The sequence below is a fragment of the Phyllostomus discolor genome, chromosome 8 (genome assembly GCF_004126475.2).
Source record: "Phyllostomus discolor isolate MPI-MPIP mPhyDis1 chromosome 8, mPhyDis1.pri.v3, whole genome shotgun sequence".
Taxonomy (NCBI): domain Eukaryota; kingdom Metazoa; phylum Chordata; class Mammalia; order Chiroptera; family Phyllostomidae; genus Phyllostomus; species Phyllostomus discolor.
This window is the reverse complement of record NC_040910.2, coordinates 92646632-92673164: the sequence shown is the minus strand read 5'-3', so window position 1 is coordinate 92673164 and position 26533 is coordinate 92646632. Positions and strand designations below refer to the sequence as shown.

General features: G+C 37.3%; 1 protein-coding gene across 1 annotated transcript in view; it reads right to left on the bottom strand.

Moving 5' to 3' along the window:
* The window catches only part of MED13 (mediator complex subunit 13), a 102673-nt gene extending 76350 nt beyond the window's left edge, over positions 1-26323 (bottom strand). The window contains exons 1-3 of the mRNA XM_028519075.2: positions 25505-26323; positions 23452-23686; positions 12099-12267 (exon numbers count right to left, since the gene is read on the bottom strand). Coding sequence (XP_028374876.1) covers positions 12099-12267; positions 23452-23686; positions 25505-25570 — 470 coding nt within the window. The 5' untranslated portion in view covers positions 25571-26323. The remainder of the gene's footprint in view (positions 1-12098; positions 12268-23451; positions 23687-25504) is intronic.
* Between the last annotated feature and the right edge of the window lie 210 nt (positions 26324-26533).

The window sequence follows — 26533 nt, the reverse complement described above, 5'->3', positions numbered from 1 at the left end:
TTAATCAGTGAAGTATAGTTCTTAAAAGTACAGCTTTCAACTATGCATTTCATTTCATACATAAAATATTAAATGAGAATAAAAAAACATTTAAAATGGATTTTGCCATGACATAAAAAGCAAATAATATGACTAAAAATTTTCCTGAACAGACTATTATAATCTGGGAAACGTTAAAAAGAATCACATTACTTAAATTCTAATAAGTATTATTTAGGAAAGTAAATGTAATCTGACATATACAAAAATCATGGCCACTAAAAATGAAAGACAAATATAGCCTTTTCATATATCCAATGAGCACTTGAGCACCTTAATAACTTTTAAATCAGAAAAGAAAATGTGGCTTTAATGTAAGATGATCATTTGTCTCCAAGGGGTCTTTGCAAAAAACCAATATTCCAATATGCAAAACATACGATCAATCAACCTCTCACCCATTTATCTGCACTGCTCTGTACTCACCAGCAGCTCTCAATTCCAGCTGTCTATGATTAAAGGAAAACATCACCTCCTATACTGCTAGCATGTTCCCAATCTAAGGGTTGGCATACAGTTGCAAGTATGCAAAATGCAGTTTATTCTTATATTATTATTCTTATTATTTATTGTTTTCCATATGAAAAACTGTAAACCTACTTTTACCAACCCCTGTATAAAAATGGTTTTAAATTACCCAAGTTTGCATGACCTAACAGGAAAAACTACACATTCTAAATATGGAATAAAATTTCTGAAATTCTTATATTAAAGGCAATATTCTGGTCAGAAAATTGTCTAGGACAAAAAGAATGGAAGTTAATAAAAACTAAATTCAGAATGGCTTTTCTTTCAAGGAGAGAGATCATTGATATTATCTCTCAATATTTTTGGTACTTAGCACTTAAGAAAGTGAAGTTAAAACAAACACATGTAACTACAATGAGAATCCAAGGTACTGTTAACTACTATAAAATTTCTCAGAGGATACCACTGCTCTCCAGGAGCTTACACTATAATAACCAAAACCAAAAGTTATGTGTGAGGCAGAATTTACAGATGAAACTTGAACAAGAAAAATGTCCCTAGTTTAAGTACTGAAATTAAACAAGATTCTTTATTTCTAAGACAGAAAATGAAAATATGCTTAGATTAAAGCTAGCTGTTCTGTAACGGTTAAGTGTGGACACTGCTTTAGAAGGCACCATAGCTCATCTATTTTTTAGCATTTCTGCTAGGTGGGTACAGAAAAACAATATCCTATTTTGTTGGTAGGGAATTCATGGCACAAAAAAATTAAGATGGCTTAAAAACATAAACTAGTTAAAGTGAATGTTGGCTTAAAGTCCCAGTCATTCTAAAGACCAATAAAAAATGAGCAGAGAACAGACATTCATCCAAAGAAATTATACTAATGGCCATCAAGCACATGGTAAGATGCTCAATATCATTAATCATTAAGGAAATGCAAACCAAAACTACAATAAGATACCACCTCAAAGATGGGAAGAGGAAGTAGGAGGAGAAAAGGGGGGAGAGAAAGGAAAGGGAAAAGGGAAAAAAGGAGAAAAGGAAAGGGAGGAGGGGGGAAGGATAGGAAGGGGAGAGAAGAAGAGAGGAGGGAGGAAGGGACAGGAGGGAAAGGGATGAGAGGGGAGGTAAATTTGGTTGTGCATATTTTGCCACTGTTAAAAAAAAGTCCAGATTATTCCTAGATTATTACATTAATTCAACAGTTTTCAAACCTGTCTTTCATTAGAATCGCATGGAGATCCTTTAAAAATTCCAAAGGCCACACTCTCAGGTTAAAATGCAAGCATCAGTAATTTTTAATCTCTCAAGATAATTCTACATCCAGACAAGTTTGAGAATTACTGCATTAATCTATTATTTCTGTAATCCTCATAGTAATTTTTAAATTTCTTAAATTTATAGGTACCATTTCAATATCTGGTATTCTTAACATAGTCCCCTGAAGAAAGGATCTATTTTAAAATTCAGAAGATAAAAATGGGTGAATTTTGTATATACTTCTGCTCACTTAGTAAACATATTATTAACCTTATAAAGAATTCTTAGAAAACAACATTTTGTTCTGGTTTAATGATTCAACTGCTCTCCAAGTACTCTTATAATCTTGTATTTCCCCAACATAAGTAATTTTTAAGCATTCTGTTTTATTATTTCCCCTCACTTTAAGAAGATGTAGGTAGAGTCCTGGCCAAGTGGCTCAGCTGGTTGGAACACTGGCCCGTGCACTGAAGGATTGTCAGTTCAATTCCCAGTCAGGGCACAAGTCTGGATTGAGAGTTCCATCACCAGTTGGGGCACATACAAGAGGCAACCAATAGATGTTTCTCTCTCATTCTGACATCTCCCTCTCTCCTTCTCTTCCTCCCTTCCTCTCTTTTTTTCCCTTTCCCTGCCTCTCCCCAGCACCCCACCCCTGGTCTCCCGTGTGTGCGTGTGTGTGTGTGTGTGTGTGTGTGTGTGTGTCTGTCTCTCTCCCTCCCTCCCTCAAAACCAATGGAAACAGGTCCTCGGGCAAGAACTTTATTTTTAATGTGGTTATAGCGGTCTACAGGGTCCACAATCAGTCTCATAATTTTCATACCCTATAATCCAGCTCCAACGCTTGCAAGCTTTAACCTTGGACAAGTTACTTAACCTCTCTGTGCTTCAGGTTTAACTGTAAAATTGGAGTAATATAGGGTTGTTGTGAGAATTGAGCTACTTTATATAAAGCCCTAATTTCAAATTGGCTTAGTCAGTTCTCCTTAGGTAAAGGTTTCTCACTCCCCCCTCCCCTTCAGAAAAAAAATTTCTCTATTATCATTCACATCTAAACACTAATACTTCAAAACACAGATTTGTATGAATCTGTAGTATGAATCACAGTAATGAACGAGAGTCAGAAAAGCGTATCTTAACTGGGAGGACAAGAGAGAAAAAGAAGTCTTCCTTTGCACTTAATTTTTCTCATAAATGTTTCTGGAAAGCATAAGGATGTGAAAAACTGACCATGCCAATCCTAATGATTCAGGAATTGAAGAGAAATTTCATGGGTCATAAATACTATTATATCATCATGTAATATTTCAGAAGTAGAATGAATAATAATCTTGACCAGCATAGACAGAAGCAGAGAGGAAAAAAGACACAGTAACTATGCCAAAATTGAAAGAGTGGGTACCGTGACATAAAAGTGAAGGTTTCCCCACATTCACAATTTAGCACACACTTCCAAGAAGGTTCACAGACCAGACAGAAGATATCTTTTATCAATAAACACTACCCAAGCTCAGCTGGACTTAAAGCCCTAGAATTGTGCTATTAATGTAATAGCCAGTATACAGATGTGACTATCAAGCACTTGCCATGTAACCAGTGTAAATTCAGATGTGCTCTAAGTATAGAATATACATTTGAAAGACTTAGTTAAAAAAAAAAAGAAAGCAAAACAACTCTTTAAAATCTTTTGCACATTTAATTATATGCAGAAATGGCATTTTAAATATACTAGGTTAAATTATTAAAATGTCGCTTTTTAAAGTAGCTACTAAAAGATTTAAAATTGTATGTGACTCACGTTGCATTTCTATTGGACAGTACTACCTTAGAACATAAACAGGGGAAATAAGTCCTTAGAAAACATAATAGTGATACATCTTAACTTTCCTATTAAGTTCAGATTTCCAGAAGTATTCAGAAACCCAACCAAGTAACATCAAAAAGCTTTATTAAATAGCTAATACCTGTTCAGAGGAGAGTTAAATCTTATTGTGCTTATATTTAAATAAAATGTTAGAGATAAAGAACGGTGGAAAGCTACAGGTATGGTAAAAGATAAACATAGCTTTATGGGTGAAATTTAAGAATAATCTTTCATGTATTGCCTTAAAAAAAAAATCAATCTTGACCAACCTCTTTACTGAAGTTCTCAAAGTATTGTTAATTATAAGTGTCAAGATTCTGATGTAAGTAACAGCATCCAAAAGAACTTTCTACAATGACAGAAATATTCTACATCTACACTATCCAATACAGGAGCACTTGAAATATGGCTTGGGCAGCTAAGAAACTGAATTTAATTTTAATTTTACTTTTTCAATTATGTAATTGAAATTTCAATAGCCACAGTGGCTGGTGGCTACTACACTGAACTGTATAGTTTTGAAACTTTTTAAAAGAAAAAAAAAGATTCAATTTCCTTATTCTGCCCTAATATTCTAGTTACAATTAATTCCAAACAAGTACTTGGGGATATACTCCTGTCCTTCCTATGAAATTCTTCACTTGCTTCACCCCACAAGACCAAATATATCTTTGTGGGGCACGTTCTTTGCTAATACCTAACCCCTTAATTCCAGGACCCAAAATAAGGGCTTAGAACACACAAAACCAGACACTGGATCCTATCACATTTGTTATACATTCAGCAAGAATTTACTTATTCTATCCTGTGTGCATGTGTGTGTGCATATCCTATATTACCATCTAAACTTGAGGTTAAGATTAATATCTTACATAAAGTAAACATCTCCAAGTAAGCTTATCAACTAAGCAATATATTTTTTCCATAGAAATTAATTAGCCAGTCAAGATGAAGGCATAGGTAAACACAGCTCGCCTCCTTGCACAACCACAGCAAACATTACAACTAGACTACAAAACAAATATCACCCAGAATGTCAGAAAATTGAGCTGTATGGAAATACAACATCCAAGGAATTAAAAAAGTCACATTCATCCAAATGCATAGGAGGTGCAGAGACATGTAGAGGCACACAACAGGTAGTTCCACAAATGTGCAGTGAATAAAACTCGGGAGGGATACCTCAGGAGCAAGAGATCCCAGCCTCACACCAAACCACCCAGCCCAGGGTTCCAGTGCCAGGACTTTAAGTCCCCATAACTTCTGGCTATAAAAACCAGTGGGGGTTGGGGTGGAGAAGACACCAGGACCCTCAGGCCTCTCCTCTTAAAGGGCTCACAATGAACTTGGGACTTACGAGACTCACTCCCTCTGGGCTTCAGCACCAGGGTAGCAGCTGGAAGGTCACCAGTGGCATAGGAGAAGAAAATGAAGCATATGGCATCAGGGCGAGTGCCGGGGGACAGCTTTCTCCCGGATAAAACTCCAAAGGCCAGGCAGTGGTATCATCCCCTTTCTGAGCCCTCCCCCTACACAAAAGCCACAGAGTAGTGACACTGTATTGGAGATTCCATCAACCTGGTCCATACAGGTTGCCCTGGCACTTACCTAAGGCTCTGCCCCATCCAACTTACCAGTGCTCTTTTCTACAAGAGCCCACACTATTAAGACAGAGAGTCAAAGCAGCTCTACATGATACATAGAAACAGACACAGGGAGGCTGCCAAAATGCAGACAAAAAAAAATATGGCCCAAATGAAAGAACAGAACAGAACTCCAAAAAAAGAATTAAACAAAATGGAGATAAAAAATCTATCAGATGAAGAGTTCAAAACACTGCATATTAGGATGTTCAAGGAACTCATTGGGTACTTCAACAGTGTAAGAAAGACCCAGGCAGAAACAAAGGTTATGCTAGGTGAAATAAAGAAAAATTTATAGGAAAACAACGTTGGATTGGATGAATCCAAGAACCAAATGAATGATTTGGAATATAAAGAAAAAAGAACATTCAATCAGAACAGCAAGAAGAAAGAGAGAACCCCCAAAAATGAGGATAGGCTAAGGGGCCTCTGGGGCAACTTCAAATGTACCAACACTGGAATCAAAGGGGTGCTGGAAGGAGAAAAGAAAGAATAAGAAATTGGAAATCTATTTGAAAAAATAGGGAAAGACAGAGAAAACATTCCTAATTTTCTGAAGGAAATAGACACACAAGTCCAGGAAGCACTGAGAGTCCCAAACAAGTTGGACCCAAAGAGGACCACACCAAGACATATCATAATTAAAATGCCAAAGGTTAAAGATAAAGAGAAAATCTTAAAAGCAGCAAGAGAAAAGCAGAGAGTTGCCTTACAAAGGAGTTCCCATAAGGCTATCAGTTGATTTCTCAAAAGAAACTTTGCAGGCTAGAAGGGATACGCAAGAAGCATTCAGAGTGATGAAAAGCAAGGACCTACAACCTACATTACTCTATCCAGCAACACTATCATTTAGAATGAAGGGCAATCACTTCTCAGCCTTCTGGCTAAAATCAAGTGTGGAACTGAAGGGCAGATAAAGTGCTTCTCAGAAAAGGCCAAGCTAAAGGAATTCATCATAACCAAACCATTATCACAAGAAATGTTAAAGGAACTTATTTAAGAAAAACAAGATCAAAACTATGAACATTAAAAAGGCAACAAATTCACAACTATGAACAATTGAATCTAAAAGACAAACTAAACAAAGGAGCAGAACAGAAACAGAATCATTGATATGGAGATCACATGGATGAATATCAGTTGTGGGGGGAGTGAGAGAATGAGGGAAAAGGTGCAGGGATTAAGAAGTACAAATTGGTAGGCACAGAATAGGCACACAATAGGGATGTTAAGAACAGTATAGGAAATAGAGTAGACAAAGAATGTATAAGCATGACCCATGGACATGAACTAAGTAAGGGGGGGGGGGCAATTCCTGGAGAGAACTGAGGGTACCAGGTAGAAAGGGGCAAAGGGGGAAAATCTGGGACAACTGTAATAACATAATCAATAAAATATATTTTTAAAAATAGAAAAAGTAATTATATGGCTACATCTTTAATTGAGAGAATGGGATAAAATTAAAGTATATATTAAAATCAAATGTGTTCCCTATTAACTTATTATATTCCTGTACTATCTCACTGCCACTTAGCAGGCCTCCTTTGTCAATACATACTGTAAGATATTGGACTGTCTTTAAAAAATGTTCTAATACCTTTCTATCTTGTGTAACTTCCTAGAAGCATTTATTCAACTCTTACTAAACATACAAATTTAACTGTTAACTCAGCTAAATTGCTGTAACAGATTTAATTCAATATGACAAATAAACTAAACAAACAATAAAGTTCTTTTCAAAATAATCTTATTCAAATGTGCTAAAACATCACAAGTTTGTAACATCTGTTTCTAAGGGACTATCTAAAACCTGCAGTAGCCCTGGCCGGTGTGGCTCAGTGGACTGAGTGCCAGGCTGAGAACCAAAGGGTCACCAGTTGATTCCCAGTCAGGGCACATGCCTGGGCTGTGGGCCAGGTCCCCTGTGGGGGATTTGCAGAGGCAACCACACATTGATGTTTCTCTTCCTCTCTTTCTCCCTTGCCCTCTCTCTAAAAATAAATAAATAAAATCTAAAAAAATAACAACAACCCTGCAGGAAGCCACTGGTACTTATTACAGTCTATTTACCTGCGGTTTCACTAGCAAACATAATGACTACAATACAGGAAAACACCTAAACTGTTCAAGAAAAACAAAAAACAAGAACTGGTCATTCTTTTAACAAAGTATCTGAAGATCAGTAATTCTTTTAAATTTCTTGTTAAGTTTGTTCCAGTGTTTAATTGCCCTAATATTGAGGGGTTCTTTACAGATAACCTAGCTATACCCCTAGATTTAATTGTTTCCACTCTGTCAATCTCTGAAAACTGTTACAGCTAACCAGACAATTAACTACACGGAAATCCAGATTATTACTAGAAGATGAAAGTCAGTATTTAAGGGGAAAGAAGAAAATAATATTCCTGATCCTTTCTCCTTTGTTCAAATAGTTCAGCTTCACAGTACAAATTTTCCTCAACAACTGTGTTAATTCTTTTTAAGAATGTTTATACAATTGATCAGTAAACAAAAATAGTAGATATGATGCTCCTTAATGGTTTAGCTCATAATGGCCTAAAAATGCATTAATTTACAATCCAATCTTGATCCAAACCTTCCCATTATCATTCCATTGAATTCAATGGAAAAGTAAGTAGTCCCAAATCATAACTAAAAGAACTTGAGAGACTTGGTTGCTTGATTTTTTTCTACTTGCTTTTCTAAAGGGAGGGGAGGTGCCAGGAAAAGTTTCTTGAAAAAAAAAAAAAAAAAAAGATTTCAGGCCCAGCATTTATCTTTCTGGATAAAGTCAGTTTTGTACAGTAATGCTTTAGGAATAATTCAAAAGAGCATACACTATTTCCAGTACCACCCAATAAGAAAACACAATTTCAATTTAACTCCCCCTTTAAATGGGTCAGCCCATGGGAAAACACTTGTGCTCAATTACATGGTTAAATAAGCAAAATCTATTGGATCAATGGAACTCTCCAATATAAAAAGTTGTATTTTCTATTATTAACAGCCTATTAAGAGTTTCTTTCATAAAAAAAGAAAAAAATAAAGACACTTTCAGTATCTTACATGGGTGAGTGAATATATTCACTTACCTCTACTTATTTGTGAAGCCTATATAGATAGTGAAGGGTAAGGGGGAGGACAAAGAGAATGGTAGAAGTGACAGCAGGAGACAAGAGATGGCCCCAAAACCTGGGGAGCTAGCAAGCAAAGGCAAAAATGGTGACTGACTTACTAGATAAAACTAATGGGAGAAAGCCAAGATGTAAAGTGAATCACACCACAGAATCCCAGAAAGGTTCAGAAGTTGAAGATACTACAGTATCTCTGAAAGTGGATATATAGTAACTAAAAACAAAAGGAAAGTTCACATAAGTAAATTAGACTTCTCAATCCACTTCTCCATCCTGTAGGCATCCTAAAGAGCCTGTAGACTTCCCCAGGCTCTTTACATTGTTCCAGATCAGTGGAAAACTTAGAGGTGCTCACTCTCTGCAATGGATGAAACAGGGGAACTCAAGCACCCAGAGATGTTGAATGAACCTGAGGTGGATTTATTTAAAATAAAGGAGGTTATTTAAAATAAAAGAGGAAGTTATTTAAAAACAAATAAAGTGCAAATTTAAATTTTACACAAGTAACCCCCAATATAAGTATACAGGTACAGTACCCTTTTCCTAATAGGCTCCCTAAACATTGACAACAAAGTCTATCCACTCTAGTCAGGACACTGAAGGACTCCTCTGGGAAAGCCAATTAATTTAAAGTGGTGGGAATGAAGGGACACAGAATGTCGGGTAACAGGCCCCCAATAAAAATGGCCAGGTCTCCAACCAATTACACTACTAAAGCCTGCAACTTCATGGCTACTCAATACATTGTACTTCCAATCAGTATTTTACTGCCCAGTACTCTTAAGAGTAGAAAAGGAGGGTAATTCAAACATTGGGATCCAAAAATATTACTTCTCATGTACCCCCTTCTCAGGAAACTACTGGTGGATGGCCACCACCAAAACTCTAAAACAAATACAGGAAATATAAGATCTAGGAAATAAGTAATTGAACACAGACAAGACAAGGTAATTTCTAAGATGACTACTGTAAAACAGATCTACAGAACTAGTCCAAATCAGAACTGAAGAATGAAGGGCTCAAATACGGATGTTAACAGGAGAGAGAAAGGGAAAAAAGAAACCAGTAGATTACACAAACTCCTTACAGGTAAGGAGAGAATACTTATACTTCTGGGTAGATGGACTAGGGGTGAATTATCTATCAATAGGTACATATATCAGGAGTCAGCAAACTTTATCTCTAAAGAGCCAGAGAATAAATATTTTAGGCTAAATATTGTAGGCTTTGTGGGTCACCTGTCTTTGTCACAACTATACAACTTTTCTGCAGTGTGAAGGAAGGCATAAAATAAACTATGAGTGAACATGTCTGTGTTACAATATAATTATTTACAAAAAATGGCAGGCTACATTTGCCCTGTGGAGTGGTAATTTATCAACCCCTAACATTGATAATTAAGTGAAAAAAGAGAAAGTCATTAAAATTGAGGAAAACAAAAAGTTGCACAAGAAATGGAATGGAATCCTAATACACTGTATGGCTCAGCTATAAATAATACATAACCATAATAATATAAACAATAGGTATTGTTTTTACCAAATCTTATAGTAACTATATTGGCAAGACAAGGAAAGAAAGAAGGAAGGGAAAAGAGTGTATACAAGTATGCCAATGACCAAGTGGTGGGTATAAGGGGTATTAGAAATAAAACGTATAAACTATCAATAGAAAGTCAATAGATTAACCCTGAATAAATAAAATAACTGAAAACTCAAGAATAAGTATGCTATTTGCTTGTAATTTTTTTTAAAGATTTTATTTATTTATTTTTAGAGAGGGAAGGGAGGGGGAGAGAGGGAGGGGGGAGAGAGGGAGGGGGAGAGAGGGAGGAGGGGAGAGAGAGAGAGAGAGAGAGAGAGAGAGAGAGAGAGAGAGAGAGAGAGAGAGAGAGAGAGAAACATCAATGTGCGGTTGCTGGGGGTTATGGCCTGCAACCCAGGCATGTACCCTGGCTGGGAATCGAATCTTCGACACTTTGGTTCTCAAGCCCTTGCTCAGTCCACTGAGCTATGCCAGCCAGGGCTGCTTTTAAATTTTTTAAACAGATAAAGTAAAATAAAGTTAGAAGAATTAAAAGGGATTGCCTCTGAGAAACATCTAATAGTCAGGGCTCAGGACTACAGCTTTTCATTTTAAATCTTGTTAATCTGCTTTATTTCTTAAAATTATATAAATGTATACAGTGAGCATTGCAAATTGCCTACCTGGTATCTATTTCCTCTTCTAATTGCCACTTACCTAATATCCAGTCTCCATTTCTTCTTACTAACCAAAAGTCTTATTTTGTTCAGAGGGGCAATGTCCCATATAAAACAAAATGTTGGTTGTTTTTTTTTAACATAGCCAATGATATGTCAGCTAATTTTTTAGAAAAAAATCTACTTTCTGATCCCAGGGTCAACTCCCTTCTTGCTCCTTCCTTTCCTTCCTCTTCCAGCCTGAAATCCACCATGAGTGAAGCCTAGAGGTACTACAACATCCACTGGGACCATGAGAATGAAAGTCAAGGGCTAAAGATGACAGATCAGAAAACTCCAGGGAACCTAAGTCTTTGATGACATTATTGAAAAGATACACCACCAGTATTGAACTATCTACCTCCAGACTCCTTGCTATTGAGAAAAATCAATTCCTACATAAGCCAGGCAGTTTGGTTTTCTGTCATTTGCAACTGAATGCATTCCAAACTTATATAGTAATTTTGTTGACAATAAACGTTTATGTTGATATTCAAAAAAGAAAAACATGAAAGAGCCTTGATTTGTCCAGGCTTATCTGCTCATCCATTCTACTAAAAGTAGAAACGGAAGTATGAAAAAACTCTACACGCACATGAAAAAAGATGTGCACATACGACATAAAAGATGGCATCTCAATGATTACAATAACCACCAAATGTTTACTTCCTATCTTCACATCTTTGAGCAAAAACTAATAAATTTCCTTCATTATTCTCTTCCTCCACATCCCATCTTATCACAGTTTCATCTCTCTTGAAGCCTATTTCAGCAACTATTTGAAACCGAATCTTCTAACAGATTGTGACTTGTATTATGTAAATTACACAATTATAATAACCTAAAGCTTTTAATTGCAGGGGAAAAGAAGGTATCTTAGTCTTTTGCCTCCATGTAAAACCTATTCTACAAATAAATGTCATAAACTTTCTTAATTCAAAGTTCAAGGAAATTATTAATACTGCCAAGAGTAAACATGTCTTACAGAGAAAAACACAAACTTAAATTACTGTAAAGCAAAATGAGAGGTTTGGAAATGTAAAGGGTTAACTCAACCCAAAACATAACTACGGATCACTGTCTTTAACAAGTATTAATGTTACTTAACAGAATACCATGAATATACATTTCCACTAGAGCTAAAAAAAAAATAACAAATGCATAAGCTTCTGCTTTCATCAGACATTTTTTTCTATCATTCCAGAATAAAACTTAGCCCAGTGTATTGACACACAGCCTATTCACACTGCAAAACAATTCTTAAAATGTGTAAAAGAAAGGGTGAAGTGGTCAAAGAAAATTGAATACTTATAGTACTTTGCCATCATTAACCTTCTACATATGTCTGTTAATATATTAGCTTGTGTTAGTTCACATTTTATGTAAAGCCATAAAAATTGACAAACCTAAAGAAGTATCAAGAGAGAGTTTAAATAAGATAGCTTACCTTTTATTTATAGGTTTTTCATCTTTCTCATAAGGCTTTACAAACCACTTGCCAATACGTACAAAGTTCCGGTTCATTAAACACCGTTCCAAGAGATTGTGAACTGCTTTGAAAAGCAGAGTACGGCATTCATAAGAAAGTCCATTCTCCCAAACCCCATCTTCCTCTTCTACAAGAGAAATGAAAAGAAACAAAAAGTAAAGCAGTGGTGCTATATCTACTCAGAGCCAAGTAAAAAGTTTTCCAGCTTAATCTAAATACATAAGCCCTACTTCCCCTCAGTATACTGAGATATAATCACTTCCATATATCTGGAGACATTAAAATATCAGGTTTCAAAATTACCCCACAAGGAATAAAAGGCCTAAGTGCCATTTAGTCTATTAAATTACCTGAAAATGATCTTCCCACCGTATGAAAAGGTAATGCTATATTGCAAATATAATGATTTGGTTTCTGTATCAATGAAAAGGACATGTGCATAACCTGGGAAATAGTAAACACACTGTGTATCTAAGAGGCCAATTTCTAAGCTGGCTCACTTGTTAGTTACTTTGTCCTAATTCCTCCAGTCAGTCACCCAGTGTGCCAAAAAAACTAGCCAGTTAATAATTACACTCAAAACATTTTACGCCCATCAGCATTCTAATACATGACCCAACTATAAAAATAACTGAAGAATAAAAAAGAAGCTTTTGGCTCAGAGCCTAACAAGCAGTGCATTATCAGCCACCTTAGGTCTCATTTCAACCATATGATTCCTATGATTCAGTACAGGATCCTCTACTTGAGGGATAAATTTAAAACTTTTAAAACTTAAACTTTAAATGGCACTTCTGATATAAAGTTATAGCTATCTTTACTAACTCTACAGCCTCAATTTTGCTAGCAAATCTATTAACCACTCCAAATTAACTTACACATACTACTTCAGCATTTTAACTTTTATCATGTTTTATAAACTTACTTTAAATATAATTTACTACCCTTCTCTATAGGCTATATACCTATTTATCATTATTATTATTATTGATTTTTAGAGAAGTTGCTTATGTGCCCCAACTTAAGATCAAATCCACAACCTTGGCATATGACACTCTAATCAACTGAGCTACCTAGCCAGGGCTGGCCTATATACCTTTATAAACATTTTATAAATATTGGTCACCTTCTTTCAATTCAACACTAATTCAACACTAGAAATGTATACACTATACACACAGGAAAAAAAAAAGTGATGCTTTTGAATAAAAGCAGAGACATGTATTAAAAATGATATATGACTTATATTCAAAATTTGCACAAATGGGCAGAATAAACATTAACTAAAGGGTACGACTGAACTTTAAACTGCAATAGACATTTGTGCCACTACACAGTTTAATATTGAATTTATGTTGTCCTTTAAAATGTTTCCTAAATTATAGTCAAGTAACTCAAATCAACTAATCATCTTGTCTTAAAAGGTAAGCTTTAAGAAAAATGAGATAAGCTTTAGAAAATGACAACACTTGAGTTAGAATAGTTTTTAAATCATTAACATTTGGCATTAATATTAAATAGAAAAAGTTCTTCATATTCTATTATATTACAGACATCTTTATATACTTCTATTTAAAGCCTTAACAAGTTTCACTTTATTAAAGAAAACAGTAAGCTAGGAGAAAAGGGAAGTGGCACATAGTGACATTGCTTTAATTATTTAAAGGTCTGGATCACAAGCATATTTTCTGAGTTGCTAAGAGAAAAAATAAAAGGACTTCCAGTAAAGATGGAGGCGTAGGTAGACACGCTTTGCACCTCCTCACACAACCGCAAAAAGAATTACAATTAAATCTCAAAACAAGTAACACCAAGAACTGTAAGAAAATCAAACCGTATGGAAGTCTGACAACCAAGGATTTAAAGCAGCCACAATCATCCAGACTGGTAGGAGGAGCAGAAAATTAAAGACTGGGCAGAGAGGCGAGGAGACTCAGTGTGGCACGGAAAGGCGTAGGCGGTAGAATGGGCACAGGCAGTCCCCACATTCACGTATGGTGGATAAAAATCAGGAGGAATCCCTTGGGAGCAAGTGATCCTAGCCCCAGGCCAGCCTGTGCAGCCCAAGGTTCCAGCACCAGGAAGATAAATCCGCATAACTTCTAGCTATAAAAACCAGTGGGGGTTGGGACAGTGAACGAAACTGCGAGATTTTCAGGAAACTTCACTTAAAAGCCCACACAGTCTAAAAATGCATGCAAACCTACCCACTCTGGGATTCAACACCAGGGCAACAGCTAGAAGGGCGCCACTCACATACAGGGAGTGGCTGAAGTGCCTGAAAACAGGGCACGTGCTGGGCAAATCCCCAAAGGTCAGGCAGCTGTGCCATCCCCTCTATGAGCTCTCCCCACTACACAGAGCCACAAAGTGTAAAGCAGGTTACCCTACCTTGGCCATTACCTAAAACTCTGCCCCACACAAGTTACAGGTGCCTTTACAGGGAGTCAAAGCAGCTCTAATACACAGAAAAGAAAAGGAAAAAAAAACACAAACAAACAAACACGGGGAGGCTGCCAAATTGAGGAGACAAAGAAATATGGCCCAAATGAAAGAACAGAACAGAACTACAGAAAAAGAACTAAATGAAACAGAGGTAAGCAATCTATCAGAAGCAGAGTTCAAAGCACTGGTGATCAAGATGCTCAAAGAGCTCACTGGGTACGGCAACAACATAAAGGAAGAAATGAAGGGTTACACTAAGTGAAATAAAGAAAAATCTACAGGGAACCAACAGTGAAATGAAGGAAGGAAGCTAGGAATCAGATCAACGATTTGGAGCATAGGAATAAATATTCAACCAGAACAGAAAGAAGAAACAAGAGTTCAAAAAACTGAGAACAGTACAAGAAGACTCTGAGACATCTCCAAACGAAACAACACCCAAATCATAGGGGTGCCAGAAGGAGAAAAGAAAGATCAAGAAATTGAAAACTTATTTGAAAAAACAGAGAGAGTCCTGGCTGGCGTAGCTCAGTGGATTGAGCGCAGGCTGGGAACTAAAGTGTCCCAGGTTCGATTCCCAGCCAGGGTACATGCCTGGGTTGCAGGCCATAACCCCCCAGCAACCACACATTGTTGTTTCTCTCTCTCTCTCTATCTCCCTCCCTTCCCTCTCTAAAAATAAATAAATAAAATATATTTTTTTTAAGAAAAAACAGAGAGAGAAAACTTCCATATTTGGCAAAGAAAATAGACACACAAGTCCAGGAAGCAGAGTCCCAAACAAGTTGAACCCAAAGAGGACCACACCAAGACATACCATAATTAAAATGCTGAAGGTTAAAGATAAAGACAGAATCTTAAAAGCTGCAAGAGAAAAGCAGAGTTACCTACAAAGGAGTTCTCATAAGTCCATCAGCTGATTTCTCAAAAGAAACTTTGCAGGTTAGAAGGCACTGGCAAGAAATATTCAAAGTGATGAAACCAAGGACCTACAATCAAGATTATTCTATCTAGTAAAGTTATCATTTAGAATGGAAGGGCAGATAAAGTGCTTTCCAGACAAGGTAAAGCTAAAGGAGTTCATCATCACCAAGCTATTATTATATGAAATGGTAAAGGAACTTATTTAAGAAAAACAAGATCAAAACTATGAACATTAAAAAGGCAACAAATTTACAACTATGAACTGAATCTAAAAGACAAACTAAGCAAAGGAGAACAGAAACAGAATTCACTGATATGGAGATCACATGGAGAGTTATCAGCAGGGAGGGGGAAGGGGACAAATGGAGGAAAAGGTACAGGGATTAAAAAGCATAATTCATAGGTACAAAATAGGAGGATGTTAAGAATAGTATAGGAAATGGAGAAGCCAAAGAACCTACATGCATGACCCATGAACATGAACTAAGTGAGGGAGGGCATGGCTGGAGGAAAGTTGGCTACCAAGAGGGGAAAAATTGGGACATCTGTAATAACAACCAATAAAATATACTTTAAAAAATGAATCTTTCTCAATCTGCTTTCAGCTTAATCAGGTTCTATAATTTCAAAATTAAACAGCTACATGAAGAGTTTTACCTCACCCTGGCTGGCATGGCCCAGATGGCTAAAGCATCATCCCATAACCAAAAGGTTGTAGGTTCAATCCCCAGTCAGGGCACACACCTAGGTTGTGGGTTGATACCCGGTATCTATATGATCGCTGGTCTGGGTGTGTATGGGAGGCAACCAACTGATGCTACTCTCTCACATGAATGTTTCTCCCTCTCCTTTCCTCTCTCTCTAAAAGCAATGAAAAAATGTCCTCAGGTTAGGATAAAAGAAAGCGCTTTACATCAAATTACGTGACTTGTAACTAAAAATACACATGTTCTTAATTTCAAGAGGATTATGCTGGACATACCTCCCAACTCTTCACTTCTTTATAATCAATTTAGTATACTTTATTTATGTTGCTTTTTACCTAAAAAAATCCTGACCTTTTATGCAGAACAATGGTTGTAACATTTGTCCCACACAAGTAGCCTTTACCAAAATCTTTTTTCTAACTACTTTCAGGTTTTGAAGCCTCAAAGATCCAAGACACAGTTACCATTATGAATCAACATCATACAGTCACTATAAACTTCATCAGAAAATTACTCACTTAAAACCTTAGACTGAATTTGCCTTCTTCCCCAAAAGAGTAAATAAAAAATCTTTGGTATAGTAAAGGCTCAATAACTTATATAAATTTTCACATAAAACTCTGAATTTTTTTAGTTTTATTCATTTAAAAAAATCCATTTCAGTTAAGTCTGTAGTTAAATGATTTAAGAATAGTACACTTTAATCATTTTACATTATATCCTCAAATGCCCACAATTCTCATTAACACTAAATGAGGGTTATGCATAAACAAAAACAGACGACCTGTCAGGGTTTTCTAAGGCCAACAAATCTCTGAAGTACATCTTCACCTATGTGGCAAGTAACTAAGCAACAATTACACTAAAGTAATAAAATTTCATTTTTCATTGCTGAGGAAATAATGAGAATTAAGTCCTAATAACACTCAATAAAAAGTCCGAAAGGGTTGGGGGCGTCACTGAGAAACAAGAAGCCTACTAAGCCAAGCTTCTAATATCCTGATGTTATAATACTAATAAAAGTACTTCTGTACATGCTGTTCAGGGATATGAAAAATGAAATGGTACAACCAAAACAGTGATAGGTAACTCTTACACTGATTAAAACAAGTCCTTGAATCTCAATGCCAGCAGTGTATTAGGAAAGAGAGGGAAAGAGGAACACACGACAAATCTTTACCTACCTCTTTGAATTTAATCAACCATAGCCTAATGGAAAAAGTCTACTTAATGCTTTTAAATAAATGTCTTCCTCCTCTATTATCTGTATCCCCAGAGAAAACAGTTTCAGTTCTGCGTTTTTAGTACTTTTCCGTTACTATTAGTATTAGAACTCTTAATCTCTACTACTTATTTTTACCAAGTATTTATTTGAACAATGCAAAAGTCCAAACGCTAAATATGATTACCATAAAATATTGTTTTCTGAGGATACAGATTATAATGATACCAAAGTATGTGGTAGGTCATCAAAATAATGCTCTATGAGTGGGGCAAAAAACAAAATACAAAAAAGCTGATATATCTAGTACTTGTACTCAACATTTTTTCCTAAAAACTGACATCTTTAAATATCCCCATAGTGATAAGCTGGTAGAGAAGGAATTGTTTCCTAAACAATTGTGACAAGTTATTAAAATGCAACATACACTAATAATTAATGAATGGGTCAAAATTATCATGGTAGAAAATACCACATATTTCCTGAAAGAATAAAGAAAAATGTTTAACTGTCTAGTTCAGTGTTTGTCTTGAACAATAACTACCCATTCATAAGCCATTCATTCAACAAATATTACTGAGAGCCTTAAGCTGGCAACACCATTGAGAAATGGCAAACGTGAAAAACTGATTTAAAAAACAGCCTAATGTGTTAATGACCACTTTTGAAGACTTAAAAGACACAGTTCCTTGTTAAAAATGGATAGTACATAGAAGAAATAGGGCAAACAAAGTTGTCCCTAGATAATCAGTCAATATAAAAAGTTGGGTCACAAGTAAATTAAGGTACAGAAGACAGAAATTAATTAACTCTCCAGGCTACTTGGAGATCAAGACAATTCTTCAGTTTGTAGGTTTCTACACTTTATCTGTCAGTACTGTTAAAGTTGCCATTTAAGGTTAAATTCCACTACAATTAATATCCTTCAATAAGAAGCATCCAAAATTAACTTCTAAGACTAACCAATGGCCCATTTAGTGTGGGTCTATCAGTACTATGATGAATTTCCAGCATAACGGAAGTACTGGGTTGGCCAAAAAGTCTGTTTAGTTTCTTCTGTAAGACAGCTCTAGTAGTGCTTGCCTTTAACTTTGTTCAGAACAAGTTTGTCAGACTGTATTATGACAGCTGTCATATCAGCGTGCATTTAAAAAATTATCAAAATTGGTGAACTTTTGTACAGCCATTTTCATATTGAAGATAGAAGAAAATATGCAACATGTTCAGCGCATTATGCTTTATCATGTCTATGAGAGTAAAAACACAACTGAAACACACAAATAAAAGATGTGGCCCTGGCTGGCATAGCTCCGTGGATTAAGCACGGGCTGGGAACCAAAGTGTCCCAGGTTCGATTCCCAGCCACGGTACATTCCTGGGTTGCAGGCCATAACCCCCAGCAACCGCACATTGATGTCTCTGTCTGTCTGTCTGTCTGTCTCTCTCTCCCTCCCTTCCCTCTCTAAAAATAAATAAATAAATAAAATCTTAAAAAAAAAAAAAAAAAAGATGTGTATACAGTGTATGGAGAAGGTGCTGTGACTGACTGAACTTGTCAAAAGTGGTTTGCAAAGTTTCTTGGTATGACTGACATTTTGGCCAAAGATTTCTTGGTTGTGAGGCTGTCCTATGCACTGGAAGACACTTAGCAGCACCCCTGGCCTCTATCCACAAGAAGCCAACAGTGGGAAATAGCCGACATACTTAAAATATACCAATCAATAAAGTCACTGGTAAATGTGAAAAATGTGTCCTTTATTTTATGGAAAAAACAGACTTTTTTAGCCAACCCAATATGTGGACATGTTGCTAAGATCCCATATGTAGAGCACAGGATCTAGGAAAAATAACAAATATTTTTTGCTCTGAGTTTTGTTTTTCAATTCTCAAGGTATCACTTTTCTCAAAGAGTCTCATCACATTCTAGCTTACTGTGATTTTTTCTTTAAGATGCTAACATTGGGAGAAGGAGCAGTCCTAGTTTTTATTTCTGTTATTTCTTTTAAAGAAAAGATTATTAGTCAATGATGACAATAAAATTCCAAAAATGTTAAGGCACAGAATACAAATATCCAGAAAACTTTTCTCCTTCAAGGACATACTTATGTTAATGAAACAATCTTGCTTTGAAGAAAACAGTGCATCTGATAGAACCAATCAGTCCTACCCACTACAGAGACTTTGACAAGAGCAACTAAGCTAAAATTTTCCCACCACCAATTTTTGCTTCTACCATATAGGCACTAAACAGGTCTGCTACAAAGTTTAAATTCAAAGAACAAATAAAATTCAGAAGGCTGTAATCAGAGATGGGGTTTGTTCCCTAATTCTTTTTCTATCAAAACATATGGACATTGATTCAACTATCCATTCTCTAGATAGAGGGAGCAGAGCAAAAAGTTTTGGGTGTTTTGTTTTGTTTTTTTAATAAAAGCTGTTTAGCATTGGGATTCAAGGGATATGTTAAACAAATATCTTTTTAGAATGTTATAGTTTAAGCCAATACTAGCTAGCACAAATCCTGACCCAAAAATCATCAGGTTTTGCAAACAGTATTGCAAAGTGTTCAAGTTTTTAAACAGGTCTTACTAATCACTATAGATTACAACTACAAGATAAGTAACCGAGGGTTTAGAGTACGCATCAAATCAGACTTGGTTTGTTGTACCTGCAATCAGCAATAAAACAGGTTTATATTCTATTTCTACACATCAACTAAATTTGAAATGAAAGTGACCCAAACATGTGCTAGATGATGTAAGAGAGACAGGCAAAAATTTAAAATGCACTATCAAGATCATCAAAAACAAGGGAAGTCTGAGAAACTGTCTTAGTCTACAACAGCCTAAGAAGGCATGACAAATGGAATGTGGTAACCTGGATGAGATCACAGGATAGAAAAAGGTTATTAGGTAAAAACAAAAGTATAAACTTAGTTTATACTAATATATCAATATTGGTTCATTAGTTGTGAAAATGTACCATTCTTTTTAAAAATGATTTATTTATTTATTTCCAGAGAGAGGGGAAGTGAGGAAGAAAGAGAGGGAGAAAAACATCAATGTGTGGGTGCCTCTTGTGCACCCTCAACTGGGGACTTCACCCATAACCCAGACATGTGCCCTGGACCGAGAATCGAACCAGTGATCCTTTGGTTCGCAGCCTGGCACTCAATCCACTGAGCCATGCCAGCCAGGGCAAAATGTACCATTCTAATATAAGGTGTTAACAGGAGAAACTGGGTAAGGTTATACAGGAGCTGTCTATATTATCTTTGCAACTTTTATATAAATCTAAAACTGTTTTACAACAAAAAGTTTACTTCTAAAAATACACTATGGATGACACGAAGGTGATAAGGGGGTTAAGCAAAGGCAATTCTGTATTCTGTACTTTCACTACTGAACATTTCAGTTAATAAGAAAAACTGGGAATTCTTATCTTTGCAAAACGAAATGCCTTCTCTCCTTCTCCAACAAGAATAATATTATCACCATGATTACAAACATTTCAATAACAAGATGTGGTAGTTGCTGAACCAAACAGAAGGACACCACACTGAGTAGCAACCTCAAACTAAATTAACCAGCTTTTTAGTTACCACCTGGGTCCTTCCAGTTCCCCTTTCCTCAGTGCTACACCTCCACTTGAAACTCACGATTGCCTCCTGCAGCTGATGCCACCCCTACTGTCCAGATGCTCTTTTCTCAGGGGAGCTTAAAAGAAGGAAATAGAGTGCCACAGATGGGAAGAAATGAAAATGTGTTAGCTAGAGAGACAGAGGCACAGACTAATTACCCCAAAAGGGAGGCAGACTGTGTCCCTGGGGCAAAGGGCGAAACAAACTCCATCTGAAAAGACCTTACTATTCTTTAAGATAACTCTGATTTAAGTAACAGCATTCTAAAGTAAATGACAGGTTAAAAAAAATCTAGAACGTTAATATAAACACACTGACTATAAAACTATTTAAAAACATTACAGGACAAGCTGTGGAATACCAAATAAATGATTATATACAACTCCTACTATATTTTGGTCTACTATTTCAACTGCTTTCACTCTGATATTTACAAGTTATTTATCATTCAATGGCATTCAGCAAAATCTGACAACACCTATTCTTCCAAAATTACTTTAATTCATATTCAAAATCAGTATTTTAAAGTAGAGGTATTACTACTTTTAAAATTACGCTAAAAATTAAGCTAGAGAAGAAATGTTTTAAACTGTAACCCAGTTTCAGAAGAAAACATTTAAACTCGTAACATAAAACTTAGAAAAATATCAACATAATTTTAACAAACATTAAATCAGCTGACATTTATTTAATGCTTTTAACTTTCAAAACATTAGTCCCAGTATGATATAACTAAATACTACGTATCTGTTAAAATTATCTTTGATTCCACAAAATGTATTTCATAGAATCTGGGAGGAAAAATGGTCTGTTCAGATGCCCTGCCAACTTTACTAAGAAGACTGAAGCCACTGAGACGGCATTGTAGTTTACCAACAATTTGAGATTATTTATAGTTCACAGATCATTTATCAACATTAAAAGTCTTCAAACATTTTAGTAAGGTAGTAGTTTTTATACTACCTAAAGTAAAGAAAATAACTCAAGCATACCCAAGTCAATGAAAGAAAAAGGAAGCAAGCAGGCTTGGCTTCTGACATGACAATTAGAAAGCATCATCTTGCTGATGCGTAAAGGAATTGTATATTGTGAGATATATGTATAATCATATATGGGTACATATATACATACACACACACACACACACCAACACATTTTACACACTTAAGAATACATTACATACTTAGAACTAAGGACCAGACTCTCTAGCAGAGATCTTATTAGGAAAGCCAAAAAACATTTATCACAAAAGAATTGCAACCACTCTCAAAAATAAGGATTAACAAGAAGGGATTGTTCACTAGAATGTGAAAAGCAACCATCAAAACAAATGTAACACATGCATTCATGCACAAAAGTTGGTCTTACTAAGTGCTTGAGATAGTTATCTGGATTACATTACATCCAAAAATAAAATAGGTCCCACAGATTAAATAGACAATGATAGAAACTTCGGTGTACTCAATTTCAAATAACACTTTTTTTTAGTAATCTAACAATCCGAAATTTACCTGGCAAGAATCACCATACATCTTGCTGAAGTCTTTGGTACCTTGCAGCAGACAACTAATCATTTACATTCCTATCATCAAAGATTCAGTTTACACTGACTCTTACAATCTAAAGTACATAAGTAATTCCTCAGAGAGCTACAGTTTATCTTTCTAAAGTATCATTTGGTCCTAAATCAAGAAAATAAGATGGAAGAAATCTTAATGATTTACTCATAAAATTATTTCTGTGTAACTTTTTAGATTATGACCCTAACATCCTAAAAAGCTAAATACATTGGCACTCTTCTCATATTAATGATAGTTTTTGATGCCACAGTATTTAAAATAATCACTTTCCAAGAATAGCCAAATTAACAAGTCTTCATGTTGATAAAATAACAACCACAAATAACAATAACAAATTAACTACATGTCTTGAAAGAACACATGAGAAAGTTACATTTCTAGATACTCCTACAATTGTCTGCATATTCATACAGAAGAGAGCAGTGGCAGAACTGACTCAAAGTTGAGTTACACATGACTTCAAAAGTATTATGACTTTCTTAGGAACTTCATGCTCCCTGATATCATTTTTCTTAGGTAAATGTAACATGCCTTTCTTAGGCCCTGTCTATGAGAAATTCATGAAGAAGCTGAGTGGAGAAAGGTTATTTAAAATTTGAAAAGCCCTCCACAATATGGATACTTGAAGTCAAAAGAAAAAAATAATAATAATCACAGTAAGTAAAACATGAAGCTGAATTTTTATCTGGCTTCATAACAGTGTACCATGAAAAAATCCTTAATACAAGTGATTCTCAGGGAAAGTATATGACATTGCTGTATTATTGGCAAGAAATGATTAAGTTGCTTTCACCTGTTAAGTCATGGTGAATAAGGTCAGCAAAATTGGGGTCTTCGCCCCACCAAAATATCCACAATTCTCTTCTTCCAGGCCTTTGATCTCGCCGCCAAACACCAAGTACATCTGCCTTAAGGCAGCGACTAAAACTGCTCAAAATGGGGTCTTCTTCTGTCACCGGAAACAGAATAGGGGCAGAAGTTGGCCCTTGCCATACATATCTTTTCCATTTAATTCCCGTCAAGTCAGCCTGAAGAAAAGAAAGCATGAATTTTTTTATTATTGCACAAAGTCAAAGGTATTCACTACAAAGTTGCTTATTTCATTAGGACATTACAATTTTCCAATATATGCTTAAGATATTGAAAACAGATTAACCAAAAAATGCTTATTAATTCTGGTAACGCAACCACCAAAAATATAAGGGAAAAACAGCTTAAAAATTAACACTGGCATGTCACGGAATAGCAAGTGACTGAATAGCAAGTCAAGATGTGCATCAAGAGAAAATAAAAGAAATGTAATAGCATAAAATATAAACATGTATTTAATACTAAACATTGAGTAAACATTTCCTCTCTATACTAAGTTCTGTTCTAACTGGTCACATTTGTTCCTTTGGTGTCAAACTCGTAACAGAAAATTAATTTTTAAAGACTCTCATTCCATCTTTACAGAAGTCTGAACTATAACAAAAAGTTCTTGTTAATTCTTCACATATCCCTTTTAGGAAGCCAAATAGCTACTCACAAAGAACTGTCAGATTTGTACTAGTCTATCTTCAAAGAACCTGATCCCAAAAGCACCAAAAATAGACTGAGCCGGAGAAGATAAAAATGTAAAACCTGCCATACGTCTTATTACATCTGGAGAGATGCTGATTAAAAGACATTGCACAGAAAAAAAAATCATGGGAGAAGGGCATTAAACATCGTAATTTAGCATTTGGAAAAAAATCCGACAGAGGGAATTCAGTAATCCTTTAATGTAACTTAAAAGTGCAAAGTATAGGTGCCAAAAATGAAACTGCTGATACATGACTGGCAGTTTACACTTGCCAACTAGTTGTGCTCCGCCCACTCAATTCACTTACCTATCACATACACTCTTAGTATTTTTCAAAGCACAGTGAAAATGAAAAGAGAAAAACCACCGAAACTTTAAAGCACTAATGAAGCTGAAGTACTGTCACAATTGAGGACCAAGTATTTGCAACAGTTGCTACTTTATAAAGTCTTAAACAGGTGAGATGCTCCCAGACCTGGGCCAACCTACACAATTGTCACCCCTGCATCCAGCTTCCCCAGACTTTTCAATAAAACGTGGAACAGGCTGCTCAAAATTCTAAACACGCAAGCAAAACCGACAAATACAGAAATACTTAGTGCAAAACCAGAGCACCTCCTCCATTTGTCCGTTCCATTCTCACACAAACAAATCACACAAACATGTTCTAATAAAAGCAAGATGACTAGAAATTGTCAAACGGCAAACTGTTTTTAAAGTTTAAAGAGAAACGTATGAAATGGCATCTACTGGTTTTTACTGAGATCTTAAGTCACCGAAGGCTGAAACTAACCTGTTAGTTTGACTTACATAGAAAAATTGCAAAACGAAAAGAGACTTTTTAAGTGCCTAAGTTCCGGGGTCCCGTTTATTGAGGGGAACAAACTCCCAGAGTGAAGCATAAAGACAGTGGGAGAATGGGCAATAATGTTAAGTGTGAAGACGGATACATGGTCTATTAGGAGAAAAGCAACAGTTAAGCAAGACGCACGGAGGGAAATGTTAGTGTCCTGCCAGATAAGCAGCCCAAGTTGAAGACTGAAAGGGGGGGGGGGGGGCAGGGGTCAGGAACAAGGCAAGAAAAAAAGGCAACTCTCCCAAAACAGAGCACAGGACGGAGGGTGAACAGACGCGGCTCCCGGGTCCGGCGGGGCCTAGCCCGGGGATTCGGGCATCTGGTTCAGACCCGGACCCCCTCCCCCACGGCCCAAGGGCGCACCTCGCGGCCCCCTCCCCCACCGCCCCGCTCGCCGCGGTCCCCGCCCGCGGCCCCGGCACTCACCAGGCAGAAGAGGTTACAGTGACAATCTTCCAGGCTGGCCCCGTTCGGCACGAAGGAGGAACTCATCGTCCCTCACAGCAGCCGCCGCCGGCGCCACAACCCACCATCCGCCATTACCGCCGCCTCCGACCAGAGAGAGAAACACAGACACCGGGGAGGGCGGGGGGGTGCTGGTTCGAGGGACAGTGGAAGAGGAGGCCGCCGGGCCGCCCGTCCTCCCCACCCACCCCCCCGCCGCCGCGAGCAGCCCCCGCCGCCCAGCCGGCACCCAGCCGCCCGGAGCCGCGGGCCGGAGGCGGGAGGACCGTGGGTGCTCGCCCCGCTGGCCGGACTGCGGCCGCCGCGGAGCCCGCGGACGTTCGTCCCTCTCTGGGGGACAGCGAGGATGTGTGTCCCTTCACAAGAAAAAATAATAAATTACACAATAAATAATTAAAATCTAGTCCAAGAGGGGAAGCGCCCAAGCCCTGGAGGGTTCTCCGGGGCGGGGAGGTGCCCGCAGAGGGGCGGGAAGGGCGAGAACCGGAGAGAAGCCCAGGCCCCCGGCCCGGCAGCGCCGATGTCCTTAAGCCCAGTCTCCTCAGTGGCGGAGGTGGTGGCGGTGTCTGCGGGCTCAGACCATTCTCTGACTGTGTCTTCGTGTAGTCCCTAGGCCAAGCTGGCCTAACGTCAGCTCTCCTGCGGCCTCACCGCCGGGACGCCGTAGTCTCCCCCATTTTGTGGGCCCAGCGGGCGGTGTTTTTCCCCCTTTAATCCGAATTCACGGGTTTTCCCTACGCTTTAATGGCGGCCACAGGGACCAGCTCGCCCTCTCTGCTCGCCCATTGGCCGCCTTGAGGTCACGTGGGCCCGGGCTCCGTGGGGAGGGGGAGAGAGAAGGGAGTGAGGGAGGACCGGGAAGCTTTCGGCGGAGGCGGTGAGCCCCGGGGACTGGGCAGCCAGCTGTTGTCTACTAAGATAGCGCCATCTGCTGGGTGCCCCGGCCAGTGTAAGATGACCCTTGGCACTGGCCCTATGTTTCTCCTTGCT